Source organism: Myotis nattereri, assembly GCF_964212035.1.
Source record: "Myotis nattereri genome assembly, chromosome: 10".
Classification (NCBI taxonomy): domain Eukaryota; kingdom Metazoa; phylum Chordata; class Mammalia; order Chiroptera; family Vespertilionidae; genus Myotis; species Myotis nattereri.
The window spans coordinates 59,977,427-59,995,485 of record NC_138085.1 but is presented as its reverse complement, the minus strand read 5'-3'; the positions used below and the strand labels follow the sequence as shown (position 1 = coordinate 59,995,485).

Genomic DNA, 18,059 nt, shown 5'->3' with positions numbered 1-18,059 from the left:
CTTCCTTGATACATTAATAGATCGATTAGCACAGTCAACAAACTCCAACTTTGAAACCTGCCTTTTTGCAATGAAGACATGAAATACTCTGAATGAAAAAAACAAACAAACAGGAAAAGGTTCCACACATTAGAACAGATCTGTTACCTAAAACTAGCTTCCAGTCACATCTACTCTGGGCAGCAGCAACGCGTGGACGCTCACAAGGATACGCTGGGAAGTTTTCAGCGTTCTTTTCCTTTGCTGTCTTTGAAAGGCTGAGGACTTCCTTCGTGCTTGGGTAGTGGTTTATTTCCTCTGTTTATTTCAAGCCCTGTCTCCCTTAATTAAGCAGTGATTGTAGAGGATCCTAAACTGTCCTTGCAAAGTAAATGTGAGTTCATAGCATCCTTTTTATTCTGACATTCAGAGCTTGAACAGACAGTTTTCAGATCCCCTTTGCTATGTGCTTCAGAAGGTATCTTCTCTCCATGCTCACATGTTGGTATGGGCTTCAGCACCTGTATGTCTCATTTGTGTGTCCGGCTGCGTTAGGCTGCTCACGTAACACGGCCTGGGCTTCAGCTGTGGGTCAGTTCCTCCGATGCCTGCATAGATTGCTTCCTCTAACTGCTTACTGTGCCTCCGTTTCCTTACCTGTGAACAAGAGCATTGAGCTACATAATGTTGTTCAAGCAACAACAAACTTGTTGTTTGATTTTTAAAAAAATCACAAATTATAGTAGAAAAAAAGTGCAAAGTCTAGAAAACGATAAATACGCATGAAGAAAATCACACATTACTCCACTCCCCCATGGAGAATCTTTTCCCCCCCTCTGTGTATGTACTTACCCAGACCATTTACATTGTATTTTTACAGAACTGGATTATAAACTACACATTCCTTTATAATTTTCCTCCACTGAATGTCTTTCCATGTCAGTAATATAACTCTACAAGATTTTTTTCATCACTATGGCATGATATCACATGATTTGAATATGCCGCAATGTATTCCAATAGTTTGTTCTGATTGGATAATTAGTCTCTAAGTTTACACTCTTTTAAAATGCTGTAATGATCCTCCTTGTATTTAAATTGTTTTTGCACATGTGTGATTTGGGATGAATTCCCAGAAGTAGAATGGCTAGGTCGAAAGATTTTTGTTATATGATGTTAAACCACTCTCTATAAATTTTTGCCAACTTACACTTCATTAGCAGTGTGTTAGAGAGCCTATTTCTCCCTGTTCTTACCAGCACTGAATCGTATCCTTTCAGATGACATGTTTTTGGATTTTCCATTCAAGGTGGTCTTGGAGCAAATGTTTTTTTTTTGTTTTGTTTTGTTTTTTGCCTAGTCAAGACCCAGTCTAAGTAATAGAAAAGGAAAGAAAGGTGTGTGTGTGTGTGGCGGGGGGAGGGGTTGGGGGGAGGGGAGGGCGGGCGGGGGGGGGGGCGGGGAAGCAGGGAGGAAGAAGATAAAATTCTGTAACAACCAAGTAAGCAGAAAGAAGCCATTAGTAAGCTATTTCAGTGCATTTCTGGGGATGAAAGTAGAGGACAGGGTGGCAACTCCGACAGGACCCTAAAGGAGCTGCAGGTTTGAGACTATAGTTACTAACCTCAAGGATCAGGAGTGAGATATGCAGCAGAAAATGTGTGACTATCTGAAGGCCTGTATGTGGAACTGTATACTTCTCACTGCCAAAGGCCCTGGAGCCAGACCCTAACTTTGAGTGTAAAAAGTGGAAGGCTCTTTTAAAGAGAAATTGTCTTAATGGTTTGGGGAGGTCTAGCAAGGCTAGTGTGGGGATCCCCTGCTATAATCTCCGGCTCCTACTGTCTAGCCCAGTGATTTTCAACCTTTTTCATATCATGGCACAAATAAACTAATTACTAAAATTGTGCAGCACACCAAAAGAATTTTTCTTTTGCTGGTCTGACCAAAAAGTAGGTATAAATTTGATTCATTCACACTGGACGGCTGTTGTCATTTTGTAATTTGACAATCTAAGGGAATAGATGCTGGTGCCTCTGATAAGTAGTCAGGTATTGCATGTTTTAAAAGTTCTTATGGCACACCCATTGAACATCGCTGCTCTAACCTTAAGGTAGATCAGCTGGGATCTACAGAAATAAGTTGCATCCATAAACCAAAACAGAAAAGAAAATGATGCTATGAGAAAGGATGCATAGTAGAAAATATGAAGGCACTTCTAGAAACTCAGCATATTATCAGAATTAAAAGTTCAGTGAAAGGGCTGTAAAGGAAATCTCCCAGAATATGGACTAAAAAGGTAAAGGAAATAGAAATATATTTAACAAATAGTAAGAGACATAGGGACCAATTCTGTTGGTCCAACATCTGAGTAATAGAAGTTTCATAGAGAAAATGGAGAAGAGGCCAATAGCAAAAAACAAATAGGATAATATCTCCTACAAGTTCAGTTCCATTCATCACAGTGAATCAAAAACACACACCCAGAGACGTATCATTGTGAGATGGCAGAACACAGAGTATAAGAAAAGTCCTAAAACTCCCAGCTAGTCAAAACAAAACAAAGTCATCTACTAAGCAACAGAAAGCAAGCTGTCAGCAGAGTCCATTGACCATATTTAGGTGCCAAGAATGTTCTGATAATGACTTTTTTAAACTCAGATTTCCATGTCCAGCCGAACTATCAATCATGTCTGAGAGGACTGCACACAAGGTCTTAGAGAGTTGGCATTCTACTCACTTTTAATCAATATTTCAGTCAGAATGGACTTTATAAGCACAAACAAGGAAATAACCCAGAACAAGGAATATGATGGATTCCAGCACCAGCAGAGCAGTGAAAAGAAGCGACCACACTACAGCTGTGCAGCAGGCCAGAGAGCAGTCAGTTCAGCACAGGGGGAGGGAGGCAGCGGGGGTCTCCAGAAAGGTTAACCCTGAGAGAAAAGAACCCTGGGAAAGCATGGAGACCTGAGGAAGATAATTGATAGAGTGAAAACAAATCCATTTGAATTTGCTACTAGGTTTTTTCTCAACTGAGAGGCACTTGGGTTGCCACATTAGGCCCATGGGAAAGAAAGCATATACTCACTGGTATAATACCATTTACTAAGACGTAAGAGTAAACACTATTCATTAGTTTTCAGATTTTAGAACCAATGTATACACAAAATGTGGAACTCAACTACAGCGAGAGAACAAAATCGTGATGTTGTCAGTGTTGAAGGTGGGGGGAGAGGCAGGCAGAGGATGGGAGGGCTGGAAGCACTAATGTCCTCTAGTTAGAACATGGAGGGTCAAGGGGTGTCATCTATAGTTCATGGAACAAGAAATTGATATTTTTGGATTGCTCTTTGCAGTTGTAGAAAAAAACAGAGAAGGAACTGAGAAGTGTAACGTATAGTTACTTTGTGGAGGGGAAAGTGGAGGGAGGTGGCAAGTGAACTAAATCTTCATCTATCACATCAGCAAGGCGAGAGAGAATGTCCAAAATAAGAAACCAGGAAATTGAGGTATAAACTTTTTATTTAGGAGCATGGCAGTGGCCAGCAAGAAAATCTAAATAGAAATGATTAAAATGGCTCCCTCTGGGGAGGAATGGGGTAGGGGATTGCTGCTTCTCATTATAAGTCCCCCTGTAGTCTTTTATTTTTTCAAAACTGAACATATTACCAAACTTCGTTTTGCTTGTATTTTAACAAGCAAATAGCACAGATATGCATACCCTAAAAGCAACTTGGGCTAATTTGATAGGCAAAATAAAAGAAAAAAATTAGCCGTCCATTTTATTTCTTGGCTTATTTGAACTGAGCGATTTTAACGTCGATTATGACTCTTAAATTTCATGTTTCTGTGATTTCTATAGAAGTGTTCTTTTTCTTATGCGACATAGCTCCAAACATATATGGTGCAAAGTAGTGGCAAATAGGACTTGATATACATAAAAGTCACCAAACAGCAGTATTTCCAGCAGGGCTTTTATTCCCCAAAGTGGGACGTCCTGCAGTGTATTTGTGGCTCATTGTCTGAGCCCCCCAACTGGGATTTGGTGTACCTTCAACCATGAGCTCCAAGAGGAGGATGAAGGAGTTCTACTCTCTTCTTCTTTTTTTAATAAGAGTTTATTTGAGCCAAAGTGATGACATTTGCTGGGGAGCATGATCTCAAACACTCCTGAGAATAACAGTTTTTTAAACATCTTATTTTTAATTTTTTAAAATTACAGTTTACATTAAATATCTTGTATTAGTATCAGGTGTACAGCATAGTGGTTAGGCAATCGTATACTTTACAAAGTGTTCCCCCTGATATTTCCAGTAGCCCCTGGCACTCTACATAGTGATTTACAATATAATTGACTACTAGGAGCTCTACTTTCATTGTTCTGTGTCCAGGAGTCAACTCTGTCATCATGCACACAGTGTGAGCTCCGTGCACAGCTCACAACGTATTCTTTCCATACCATCTCCTTGAGCCCATGCCACTTGCTGGGCAGCATGCCAAGCCCCACGCTAACAGGACATTGGAGAGCCCTGGTTTAATCCAGGCTCCTCTTGTTCACGCTCTGGGAGTGTGGGCAAGTCCTTACATCCCCAAGCCTCCGTTTTCTCATCCCTGAAATGGTTAAAATAAGGATACTGCCTCCCTCACCCATAGAACACAGGTAAAGTGCTTCATCAAGGGTGTTCATTAGAATCATGATTATTATTAAGAACAAAATAGTCTCCATTTAGGAGCTCTAAGTGATGAATAACACTTACCACATCTAGATTTTGAAGGGAGTCAGGCACTGCATATCTTTGTGAGCAGCCATTAATGGGGTGTTCTGCAAGGTTGTATCATTACAGAGACAGAACCGTTCCTGGTCTGAAGATAATTGTTTCTGGTTGCACAGTCCTGAGCTCCTCTGAGCCACTTGAATCCATTCAGTTCCACTTGGAGTCCCTAGGGATTACCAGCCATCGCTCAGGAACCATGAACCCCCAAAAAGAGCACATGGCTCTGCCCTACAGGTGCTCACAGCCTGGGCGGGAAATAATGATAATGACCAGACAGCTTACATGTATAGGCAGCTAGCTGTGTGCCAGGCGTAGCTCCCAGGGCTTAAACCATCTCATTTAATCCTTCCAACACCAGGAGGCAGATGCCACTGACATTCTTCATGCATAGATGAGGAAATCGAAGCAGGGCCACACAGCTGATAATAGGCAGAGTTGGGATTTGAACCCAAAGTAGGCTAGCTTCAGAGCCTTTACTCTTAGTCACTGCAATGTATTGGCTTAAAAAATAGGGAATGTAGAATGAAACACATATATACAAATACACCCGGTGAGAGAGACCACTGCAATGCCAAATGCAGAGTGCCGATTGGTCGTGGGTATTTTTCACTTCACAGCACGGCGGGTAAGTGGGTGCATTTTCTGCGGTTTGCACTCACTAACTCCTCTTAGACAGGGCACCCAGTCATGCACTCTCATTTCCCTGAAAGGAGATAGAAAAACTACTGTGACCGGGTGACGGGTGATGCTTTGCAAACCATTACACACTCTCAATATTAGGTTTGGCACCTTGGAATGTTTCCTCCGGGCAGAAAAGCATTTGCGCCCACATAGAGTTATTTGTTTTTAGCCACCTCTGTCATCAGAGGGAGCCGGCTCCCTGGGTCTATTTCTGAGCCTGTTGAAAAGAGGAAGCAGGTGCTAACTTGAGTTTACTCCATTAGTGGCCTGTGGAGAGCTGGGATCTGTGACATACAAAATCAAATGGTCTGAAAGAGCATAGAGTTAAGAATAAGACCCTTTCCTAATGTCTAGTTGCCCAATCCTGAGACAACCCCTGTTTCCTTTGGACTAAGACCCCTAGAGATAATCTCTGTGGAACAAGTGTGTGAAAGAATGTGTATGTACACACCCATTTTATTAACAATAAATGGTAGCCTCACATAATAAAGAGATTACACCTTGCGGCTTCCCCCCCCCCCTTTAATATATCCCACAGAATATCAGTCAGTACATTTAGATCTTTTCATTCTTTTTTAGGGCTTGCAATAGTGATCTACCAAATGCACCATAATTTATTTAAGCAGAAATATCCTATTCATAGGTATTTAGGTCTTTAAGGTCATTAAAAGCCATTTTAGAGCAATTGGTCTAATTGTCTTGTTTTGCATATGAGGAAATTGAGATCCGCACACACAAAGACAGATTTAAATAATTCAGCAGACTCTCAAACCTACACTTTGGATGTGATTTCTTGCTATTATTGTATTTGGATCATAGAAGACAGAAGAAGGTGGTTGTGCCTGTGAGCGTGTTTTGCACACGTGGGTGAGTGTGTGAATGTGTGCCTACACGGGTAGGTGTACATTCTGTTGTGTAACAGATGTTCTCTTGGAAAACTCTGAATGAATCTTTTTATTTTTAAAAATGGAATATGAAATGATAAATGCCCTGAGGGTGGGAAAATGATTTGTTATTTAAAGGAAAATTGTAGGGCAATGCTTATGTGAAACGATGGCTATTTCCTGCTTTTTCAAAAACGACTTTATTGAGGTAGAATTTGCATGCAAAAAAAGTGCATCTATTTTTAAGAGTATGGCTTGACGCAGTTTGACAAATGTATACATTCATAGAGCCACCACCCAGTCCGCATACAGAAAACTTCCATCTTTCTCGAAAGTTCCTCTGGACCTCTTTATTGTTGTTTTCGTATTTTTATTGGATATATAAAATATAATACTGACACAAGCATTCAAGATCCACTGTGCCTCTTTGCATTCAGTTTCCACCTTCACCTGCAAGAGGTCACTGATATGCTTTTTGTCGCCATACGTTAGTTTTGCCTATTCTAGAACGTCATATAAATGGTATCTGTTTTTGTTGCATGTGCCAGGAGTTCGCTCTTTCTTGCTGAGCAAAAATGCCAACATATGGACGTAGCTTGATTTGCATATTCATTTACCCATTGTTGGACATTTGGGTTGTCTCCCGTATTGTATTTGGCTGTTAGGAACGAAGCTGCTAAGAACACTTGTGTACAGGTTGATGGCTTCCTCAGTGAATCATCTCCATCATTCAGTTGTGAAGATTTAGTTTAAAATCAGGCCATCCGCCCATTGAGCCAACATGTATAAATATGTATTGAATTCCTCCTGGGTACTGGACAGAGAGTGCCCTGCCCTGCAGGGCTGTACACTAAAGCAGGAATACTGTTTTTGCACTGCCCTGGAAGTTGTTTGAAAAAGAAACAATCCTTCCCTGACTTTATGAAAGTCAGTGCTATGTAAGCCTGTTATCAGAGAGAGACTTAAAATATTTATTTACATGTGCGCCCTCTGCTTTTCAATGGGTTAATGCACTCGACCAGTAGGGCTGGTAGCAAACTCCTCCTTAAATGAAGAGTCTGTAATTTAATTAGCTTTTAACTTCAAAATCTGCACCCAGCAGCTGCTCCAGAGTTGCCCACATGGTGCCTTAACGTTTTGCTTTCCAAAAGCAGAACTAGAAGGCTGCCTGCTGCAAGAAGGTCTCCTGCTCTGTCTGGCTTGCCTGTTCCATGCCAGGTGCCTCATAGAGTGCCCGAGGTCCCTCCAGGGCAGAATGGCCAGCAATAAAGGGGGTGCAGGACTTGGGCAGCGGGTCCTCTGCTTTGGGAAAGAACTCCTGAGACTTCTCTCTTCTTCCTTATTCCTCCTCCTTCCTCCCTCCCCAACCTTCTCCAAATAAAAAAGAAACAGTCTATTATTTAAGACTTATTTGGTGCAATGTGGACAGTACAAGTCTCTTCTCCTCCTCCTTCTCATCCTTTCTGGATCCATCTTTTTCTGACCCACTCCCTACTTACTTTTTGCGCCTTTCTAGGCCCTGGTGTCTGACAACAGGTGGAAAAGAAAGTGAAACTCGATTTGGGCCTGTGTGACCTTTGTGGGTTATTCTGCTGTCTAGAGGTCTCTAGTGGAAGCTGAGCCTAAGGGTTTGGAGGAAGGTTGGCCATGAATTTCTGTTCTTCTTTGCCTTGAACTTGGTCACCCCCAAGCACAGGTGTGCAGACACCTGTGGGTCACAGTGACATACAGCAGTAACACTTAAGCTGGCTGTGCAGTGCTGCACCATTGGTGGGGTGCTGGCCCACTGGTCAGGGTTCTCTCTGGCAGATGTGGTGTGGTGGCAGGAACACTGGACTGAGAGTCAGAAGTTGAGGGTGCCACTCACCTCCAGGCTGCCCAGCTCCAGGAGACTCATTCAGGTGAATGGTGCCCCTGGAGTTGGGCAGTGGTGTGCATGACTCATTATCTTCCGTGTTCTCATACATACAGTGGAGCTAATAATACCTGTGACCTTACAGGTTAATTGGGAGGAATGCATAACATAATGTGCATAGGACTGTGAATGGTCAGACACCACCCCCTAAAAAGTGCCCGTGAGTCTTTTGCTTTTCAGAGATGTCTTTTTCATGGATCGAGGGATGGTTTGGGCTCTTTCCCCACTGCCTTACTCTTAACTCAAATGAATGGAGCTGTGTTTATGCCCAGACCTCACCCAAGGGCTGGAGGGCAGGGTGTGGGAAGCATTGCTCTGCCTTAAACCTACCTTGCTGGGAAGCCAGTCACTTGCACCTGAAAGGGAGAATGAACCTGCAGAGGCTTAGAAGAAGGAGAACCCTGGGACTGGGTTGTCAGAGGGCTTGAGTCGGGAGCTCTATCAAAGTCATCCCTCCCGCGTGCTCCGGGCAGCCCTGGGTGTGAATCCAGAAAAAGCTCTCTGAGCCCGTTTTTCCATATGGGAGGCAGAGAATATTGCCAACCTAACAGGAGATTAAATGAACTGATGCTGGTAAAGCACTGAACACAGTCTGAGGAAGAGTAGGTGCTCAGTCTATACATGTCACCCTCCCCTTCTCCTTTTCCCATGAGCAGCGCCTGGACCTCTGATGACTAGGGCTATAGCCTTTCCTGCCTCTTTTCCCCTCTCACCTCGTTTGAATGTCACTTTGGTACAGACCACCTGCCTTCCTTCCTACAGGGGATGGAGCCTTGGAGGGGCAGATGACCCCAGAATAGGCCCTGACAGTCCTGAGCCTTGAGTCTTTTCCCACTTCCTAGACTGGACACAAAACTCTCACCTTATTCTTTATTGGATATTCACAACAATACTGTAAAGTTATTAGATGTCCTGGAATAACATCTATATATATAAAAGGTTAATATGCAAAGTGTCCCCTCGGGAGTTCGACTGACCGGGAGTTTGATCACTTGCTGTGATGCGCGCTGACCACCATGGGGCGGCGCTTAACGAAGGAAGGCCCTGGCTGGCATTCGGCAGGTGCTACAGACCCTACTCATGCACGAATTTCATGCACTGGGCCTCTAGTGTAATAATATTAACTTTGGGCAAGAAAATGCCTTTTGGCTGTTGTCATTGTTGTTGGGGGACCATTTGATATAGTGAAAAGAACATTGGCCCAAGAGGCGATTTGAAGACTGGATTTTTTTTATAAACACAGCACCAACAATTACTGAGTATTTCATGCCAGGCCTCACGCTAGGCACTTTACCTAGGTTATTGCACTTAACATCATGACCGCCCAAATGACATAAGACCTAGTATCAACTCCACTTCATGGAGGAGCATTCTGAGGGATAGAGAAGGTAGTTGCTTGCTTCAGGCCATAAAGCCAGGAGATTGACTCATGGAGATTTCACAACAACCTGTGTCACAGGAGAAGAGATTGAGGCTGAGGCTCGGGGAGAGTAAATAATTGCCTGAGCTGGTAGGTGGCATAACTGGGATCCAGCCCTGGTCTGGCCCCACTGTCCTGCTGCCCTACTTCTGGCCTCAGCTGGAGAGATAGCCAAGGGCACTGGCGCCTAAAAAAGAATCAAAGTCAAAGGAACAGAGATAGTAGCTGGAAAGACTCATCAAGTCAAAGTATGAAGTTCAAGGAGATTTGATAAATAGGGTTGCATCAGGGACAATTGGGAGGGACCTGGAGGGCAGAAGAAGGTGCTTATTACTAACCCTGGGATGGGTAGGGAGGAGGGAGGACGCCTGCTTTTATGTAGTGCCAGCTGCCTGGTGCTGATGCCCACTAACAGCTGCAGGGGCAGCTCAGGGTTTGGCACCTTGGTTGCTTCATTATCTGGGCCTCCTAATTGTGAGCAGAATCTGTGATTAAAGTGATTTGGCCATGAAGTTGCACCATCCTTCCACCACCTTTTGTACCTGATAACCCCTGCAATCACCCACGTTGAAGTTGCACCACCCTAGATGGGTTCTCAGAGCCTCTTCACTCAGCTGGCTGGGGCTTGGCCAGCGCCTTGCGGCCATCTGCCCAGGCTGCAAAGCTCTCTGTTGCTCTTGGCATGTTTAATAGCTTAATTTCTATTTCTCTGTTTGGAAATGCAGTTCATTGGCACTGAAGCAGCAGTGGGTGCTATAATGGTTTCTGATTGCTATCTTGAATGTTAATATCCTAATACATCTTATCGTCAATGACCTGTCCCCCTGCCACAAGTTCTCACTCCCCTTTTGCAAAGATAGGCACGCTGCCTGCCTTCGGCTCGGCCTCGCAGCCCATCTCATTCCTCTGCTGTCTCCTCCCTGCTTTTCACAGATAGCATTGTACTTCGCCAGTGGAGTCCACGGTCGTGGGAAATCTCTGACTTAGAGGATATGAGAAAGCATTTCATGTTGCCGGCAGGGTTTAATAGGGATGATCTAATCTCTAAAAGGCATACATTATTTAAATTCCATGCTTTTGGACAACGAGGCCCCTGAAATGCGGCAGGGACGGGATTCTGGTTTGGCTCTGATCAGCTGAGCTGACTGCTGTCGGTTTTCCTGTTTGTAATTCAGTGCAGGGGCTGGGATGTGTTTGTGGTAGGGGTTGGGCCTGGGAGGGTGGGGGTGCAGTGAGGGTGCTGGAGAGCATGTTCTTTACTCAGAAATCTAAAACCACAGACTCTTAGTGTAGAAGGGCTGGGGAGAGTCATCTCATGGCATCACTAGTTTGGTACAGACCACCTGCCTTCCATCCTACAGGGGATGGAGCCTTGGAGGGGCAGATGACCCCAGAATAGGCCCTGACAGTCCTGAGCCTTGAGCCTTTTCCCACTTTCTCAGATGCTTATTGGGTGTCTCCTGACACACAGACAGCGAGCTAAGCACTAGGGATGCAAATATGATTCTCATACTCGGTCCAGCAGAGGAGATAGACATACGGACCATGGAGTGCCATTGAATAGGAGCCATGGTTAAGATGTGTGTGTGTACTGTGGGAATATACATGTGGGATGATCAAGTCTCACAGGGAATATCTGGAAAGACTTCAGAGAGGACCAGATACTCGACCTTGACCTTGAAGGAGGAGGAGGTATCTGTCAGAACGGCACTTCCTAAGTCATACTTGCTAGGTAGGTGTTTGCCGGCTCTTTGCCAGAGACAGTGAAAAAGAAAAGGAGGGGTGGTGGTTGTAGCTCTCCAGATACTCACCGCTTGTTGGGGAGACAAGCCTGGCACATATGAGCCAATTAGAGACCTGCATAGACAGATGGGATTGTGGGGGCACGGGTAGGCAACTGGGGCATTTGGTGACCCCAGGTTTCCAGAGTTACTCCTCTCTCTCACAGAGGACACAGTTTCTGTAAGGACACTTCAGACCTTGCAAAGATGTCTCAGCTGCTAAGAGGCCCAGCGCCTCTGACTTTTCTTCCATTGTCCGATGTCATCAGCCTGCTTCTGTATTGAAGCCGTTAGCTGGATTTGGAGGTGGGGGGAGGAGGTGAGGGTGCATGGAGAAGGTCAGTGGTAAGACTTTAGCACTCTTGCCTCTCTCTTTACCACCCTGGTAGAATCTGGAGTTTGCAAAAACACATGTGCCAACACACAGCCTGAGCATGGGGGTCCTTCAGTCTGGCACAGACACCGTGTGCGTTCCCGGCCTTTGCTTATGCTGTTACTTCCGCCTTGAATACCTTCCCTTTCTCACCTTCATAGAGTCTTCCCAGACTGCCCTTCTCCATGGATTTCAGGCTCACCGACACTCAGACCTTCTCTGTCTCTCATCCTTAAGCCGGGTTCAGCATTGTTCTCTGGTTTTGAACTCCCCAGTGAGATGGTAAACACTTTGAGAGCAGGAGTTATGTCTTGTGCTTCCTTTAGTTCCCCTGTGGGCAGTTTGTGTGGTCTAAGGAACATGGCTTTGGCAGAATCACAGCATTGCCACTTACTTTGGAACTTTGAGCCCAGTGTTCTTAACCTGTAAAATGGGGTAACGCGGAGTGTCTCAACCCTGACACTTGGCATTTTGAGCTGGATCGTTCTTTGCTGTGGGGATTGGCCTGTGTGCTAGGATGTCTGGTAGCATCCCTGGCCTCCACCTTGGAGATGCAGGTAGCAGCACAGTCAGAAATGTCTCCTGGTTTTTTATATCCCCCAAATGTTCCTGAGTCACCTGTCCCCTGGGCCAGGTTTCTGTTGTGCAGTAAAATCGCTTCCGGGGGAGAACCACGGGGATGACCTACCTTTTGGGTATGCCTCAGGCCTCCTGGAACGGCACCCGGAGCATCATGGGTAGTCTGTAAATGGGGATTCTCCCTGGTTCCTAGTTCACCTGGCACTTGACACTTTGCAGTTTGGTGAATTGAATGGAACTGTGATTCTAGGTTTTAGCAACTTGGGGTGGAAACGTCATGAACTCGTGGGTTGTTCCCACAATGTACTAACAGAGACACTGTCATTTTCTTAATTGCAGATTGACCTGGAGCCGGAAGGCCGAGTGTATGTGATCATCGATCTCTCGGGGTCGTCGGGTGAAGGTAGGAGAGAGTGACCTCAGCCTTGTTCTCTTCCATTGACCCTTCGTCTCCTGGGCTGTCCCTTCCCTCCTTGGCTGACATTTTACCGTGACATTTAATTAATTGGCACATTTTAAAGGAAGAGGTTATTTTGAAGATGCTTATGCCTCTGTACCAAAAGGGACCAGCCATCTGTTAACTTTGGTGGAACAGAGGGAGGATTTGCGACTTACCAAGCGAGGCCAATAAAACAGGCGTTTTGCACGCTGGTGCACCAGCCAGACTTTGGGGAGCTCAGCCTCTCCCCGGAGGCTCCCGGGGGGTTTTGTGTGTGTGGTGGGAAGGAAGTAAAACCAGTTGGTCTAACGGTATTCAGAAATAAAAGAAATTAGGTGTCAAATTTCAGAATCTTATTTCTGTAGGGCTTTTATAGAAGTGTTACTTTTTTTTTTTTTTTAACAGTTTCTTACGTGGGGGAAAGCCCTGCTCTTAGAAATACTGGGGTGAGTGGCGTTTCTGCTCCCATTGGCTGATTACACAGGGTGTAGATGTTCCGGGTAGTTGGATTTTTCTTCTTCTTCTTACACCCTCTGCTCTCCGTCCTGTCTGTGGCCTTTTACTGCCGTTAAGAGCTTACAGGTTGGTGAGGATTGAGCAGTCGGGGTAAAAGGGAAGACTAGACAATAAAACCTTGGCCACACGGGAATGGGGAGATGGTAGCAAACTTGGGTTCCACGAGGGCTGGAATTAGGACTGAAATTGAGTTATTGGGACCATCTTTCTTCTCTTCCTGTCTGTGGGCAGGGGGATGGAACAGTTGGTTTTAATGTCATGGCAGAAAGATTGGAAGATCAGGGTTGGTTCCTTGTGGCACTGAGACCAAATGTGGTTTAGGGCCTGTGTCCCAAAGGGGAAGAAACCACTCCCTTAGGTCCTGGCTGGTAGGCTTGGGCCTTTTACAGCATCTCTCCTGAATACCGGGGATTACAAGCACAAAGTCACAACCCAACATGGTCTCCCCTACTATAGGGAGGTAGTTCTCGTGAAGGTTCAGACATGGGAGGAGAGATTCTGTGACAAACTCAGAGGAGCTGGGCCAATGGTGCACTTGACAGAGGTACCTGATGCTTTTCACTTGGCCGAGTTATCGCCCACTTTCAACAGGTGTTCAGAATAACTCAGCAGTTATGTGTATAGGAGGCTCACAGTAGAGCTTGGCTCTCTTTTCATAGCAGTTATTTGGCGTGGGTTTAGAACTTTAAGCAACCTTCCAAAAACAGTCTTTTACATTCTCTGTTCTTTGTTGCAATTACGTTTTGGTGTTTCCAACTTTGCTCCTCAACTTTCAGCTCTGAACAGCCCAGAATAGAACCTGTTGGTGAAGATTTGGGGATTTGGCAACATTTAATACGAAATATTCAAGATGTTCAAAGGGGCATAAAGAATGATGAAGTGGGCACCAGTGTACCCACAGCCCATGTTAAGAAACAAAGTACCCGGTAAAGTGAAGTCTTGCATTGCTTTTCACAAAAGCAGTGGTTGGAATCGGCATATGCTGAGGGCTGCTTACATTATACAAGGATCTTTGACTCTGCAAGTGGTCAGCGTCCCTAAGCCCCCTTTGTTCAAGGGTCAGCTGCACAGGCATACCTCGTTTTATTGTGCTTTGCTTTATTGTGCTCCACCGAGGTTGCTTTTTTTTTTTTTTTTTTTAACAGATTGATGGAAAGATACTCCTCTAGCACAAAAATTACAGCTCACTTTTTTATAGTGGTTTGGAACCAAAACCACGCTATCTTTTAGGTATGCCTGTATACAGTGGCCTCCTAATTGTAGACACTGGCAAAATATTTGATGAGCAAAATCAATCCACTTTTTTCCTTTACATAATCAATATGCAATGACATAATTACATATGTATTTCCTGTGCCAAGATACTGGGCAACCAATGGAGGGCTTGATTTTTTTCCTTTGAAAAGATTAACAACTTGCAATAAATAAATTAGAAGTAATTGAATTTTTTTCTTCTTGCTTCTATCGCTTATTGTATGTGAACAGACAAGGCAATTTTCATTGAGTTGAATTCTTGGTCTACTTTTTGAAAAAAAAATCTCTTTTATCTAAAAAAAAAAAAGAGTTCAGAAATGCTGACCCATGCCAGGTTCTATGAAGTGCTAGCCTGTTGCTCTGAAGTACAGGAGACATTTTTCTGCTCTTTTTTTCTTGCTGTTGGTGGATTTGGGGTTCTCTCTGGATGGTGGGAAGGACTTCCAGCAGTTTCCTCCTTGAAGTAGATCTTGTGTTCTGTTTGTGTTCTGCTTGCTGTCCTCCCAGTCCTGCTGCTGGGACTTGGGGGACCCTGGTCCAGAGGTGGTTCTGTTTTTGGAAGAGTTGGGAGGACCAGGAGAGGAGTGAAGGATGAGTGGACAACACATTTGTTACCAGACTGCACGAGAAGGGTCTGGTGGGAAAACGGTTGTCACAGCTAGTCTGTGGACATTCATAGGTTCGTGTCTAAGGCCCTTTCTTTTGTGAAAATACATAACTCTGAATTCTACAAAAGGAAGGAAAGAGTTGAAATGAAGCCCAGCTGATGTTTTCATCACTCTATTATTCTGCCATCAAGCATCCCTTCAAATGCTCCAGTCCCATCAATAGAAAAAAATATATATATCTGTAGAATTTGCAATAAACTTTACAACTCGTGCAAATACTGAAGGGCTCAGAGAAAGGCGTGGGGGTGAGATGATGTGAATATAACTCCTTCTTTAAGGATGTGCCAGAGGGCTCTTTCTCTTGCTAACACACTACAGAAAGCCTGGATGTTGACGTCGGCTAGGGTTGGACTAATGTGATTTCTAACTGTCTAATAAAATTGCTCTGCTGGCATGTCCTGTGCAGCTCACCATAATGGGATTTGATCAGTGTGTGCTTTGTCTAAATTAGGCAACCTAACCCCAGAGGTAAGAGGTCAGGCTGGATGACAGTTAAGGTTATCCTTGGTCATGTGATTTGGTCCTTTGGTATAATTTGAATAGGCATTGCTCAGAGCTCAGGGCTAAAGATTGGCTAAAATCTGTAGCAGGTAGAAGGGGTTGAAAGAAAGGGACTCTTCTGACACGTGCTGTGTGAGGCACTTTCTCTACACACCATCCCAAGTAGCAAACCTTTTTGGAATGCTTGTGTGTGTGATCCTCCTGTCTCAGGTGCCTCTTAGTATTTTGCTTTTATCACCACTAATAACCATGTGGCTTCTTGGTAATCATGGCACTACAGGCTCACCAGAGGCTTAAATCAGAGCATAATTAGCCCAGGTGCCAGAAGCATAAACAGCCATGTAATCCTCAAATGAGCAAACTGTTGCTTCCTGCTGTGCACTATAGTTAGAATTTCTTCCTTTGTTGTGACATAATTTGTACATTATTTCCATTCTTTATAATAATAGGACAGTGCACCCTGATCTGCAGGCTCCCAGAGGAGGGGCAATCCGTGTGACCCAGGGCTTTCTCGGCTCTTCTTGCCCTGCCTTCCATCCAGGTGTAGTGCTCACCTGGGAGAGTTCTTCGGCGTCTGAGCCAACAATAGAAAGAACAAGAAGTAGGGCTTACTGGTGTGTTTGGATCACCAAACTTCTTCACCAATAAAACGAAGAAGATACAAAATAATTTGTATCTGGTGAGGCAAACCAGATTAAGGCCAAAGAGGTAATTTATAGACTAATATATCGGGCAAGAGCTATGAGGTTGCTTTCTCTAGTGTTCAGAACTTGCTATAATATTGCCCCATTCTCTTTCTCTCCCTCTCACTTTCCCTCTCTCCTTCCCTCCCTCTCTTTCTTTCCCATCCTTCCCCCAATGAAGTATTTCCCAGAAGTACATTCTCTAGTTTATTTGTGTCCTTTGGCCCTTACTGTCAGAAACTTCTCCTTCTCAGCTCAGTGTAGACTGAGAACATGTGGTCTCCATATTCTCACTGGCCCTGGGTAAAAACCCTTTATCTATTTGAAGGCTCTTATTAAGTCTCTCTTCTTCGGGCTGAATCAATCACATCCCTGAGCCTTTCTGAAGGGGTAGTTTAGAAATCTTAACTCATCTTTGAGACTCTCTTTTGAACTTTTTCAAGTTGCACAGAGAGACGTGACAAACCAGCTTTGCTCCATTCTGAAGTGATAATGTGTATAGATCAAGTGCCTGACAGTATGACATCCATGTGGGAGATGGTGACATTGAGAGGTCAGGTGATGTGCCCAAGGTCACAAGGTTGATAATATGGCCCTATTGGGTCCAGACCCCAGGCTATGATCTAGCATCCTGCTCTAAATCGTGGCCCAATAGTGAGTTTGCTAACATGGCGAAGACTTCCCTGCTACTCTTGAATTTTAGTTCTTTTCTCCAGCAAGCTTTTTACAGAAATATAAAGCTAAATTTATTAGCTTTGAACCCAAAGGTGACTCAGAGAGTCTCATTCACAAATAAGCAGATCTTTTTTTCTACTCTCTTAGAAATGAAAATGCTGTTGATCCCCGTTTAGAAATGGTCAGCTCCTCAGGCTCTCTGTACGGTGGATGCATACTAAGTATTGGTCTGCGACTAGACCTGCCTCTACTCCCTGCAGGTTAGTCATCTTTCTTACATGTGTCCATGGCAAGCATTCGAGTGCAGCCTTCAGGATTAGAGTAGAGGGGGAGGACTTCTTGAAACTCTATCTCAGCCAGTGGGCAGTTTCTTTTTTCTTAAATCCTTACCTGAGGATATTTTTTCCATTGATTTTTAGAGAGAGTGGAAGAGCGGGGTTAGGGGAGAGAAAGAGAGAAACATCAATGTGAGAGAGACATACTGATTGCTTGCTTCCCACACGGGCCATTACCGGGGCTGGAAATTGAACCTGCAACCTGGGTATGGGCCCTTGACCAGAGACCCCTTGGTGCATAGGCTGACTCTACAACCACTGAGCGTGTAGGGCAGGGTGGCAGTTTCTATCTACATAACATCTCTCAGATCCCAGAGTCCCATTGAAGCTTCAGTTGATAATATTACCTTTTTCCTTCAAAATTCTACATTGTTTTATCCAATGCCTTTTGGTTATCAGATAGTTAGAAAGAACCATTTGTTAACATGAATAATAGTCACCAATGCACTTTAATAAATGTGCCCAGCTTGGTGCCTGTCCTAGGTTTGGGGACTGGGAAGTGGGGAAGGAAGTGACAAATGAGAGATGGCACTCACAAGAACACATGGCCTCGCCTTCAAGAAGCTTGCAATTGAATTAGGAATCCAGAACATGCAGG

At 44.4% G+C, this 18,059-nt stretch overlaps 1 protein-coding gene across 2 annotated transcripts in view; it reads left to right on the top strand.

Moving 5' to 3' along the window:
- Positions 1-18,059, top strand: part of PRKCE (protein kinase C epsilon) — a 444,584-nt gene that overhangs the window by 162,503 nt on the left and 264,022 nt on the right. For both annotated transcript variants that reach the window (XM_081100552.1, XM_081100553.1), the window contains one exon: positions 12,730-12,793. In XM_081100552.1, the coding sequence (XP_080956678.1) occupies positions 12,730-12,793 (64 nt within the window). The remainder of the gene's footprint in view (positions 1-12,729; positions 12,794-18,059) is intronic.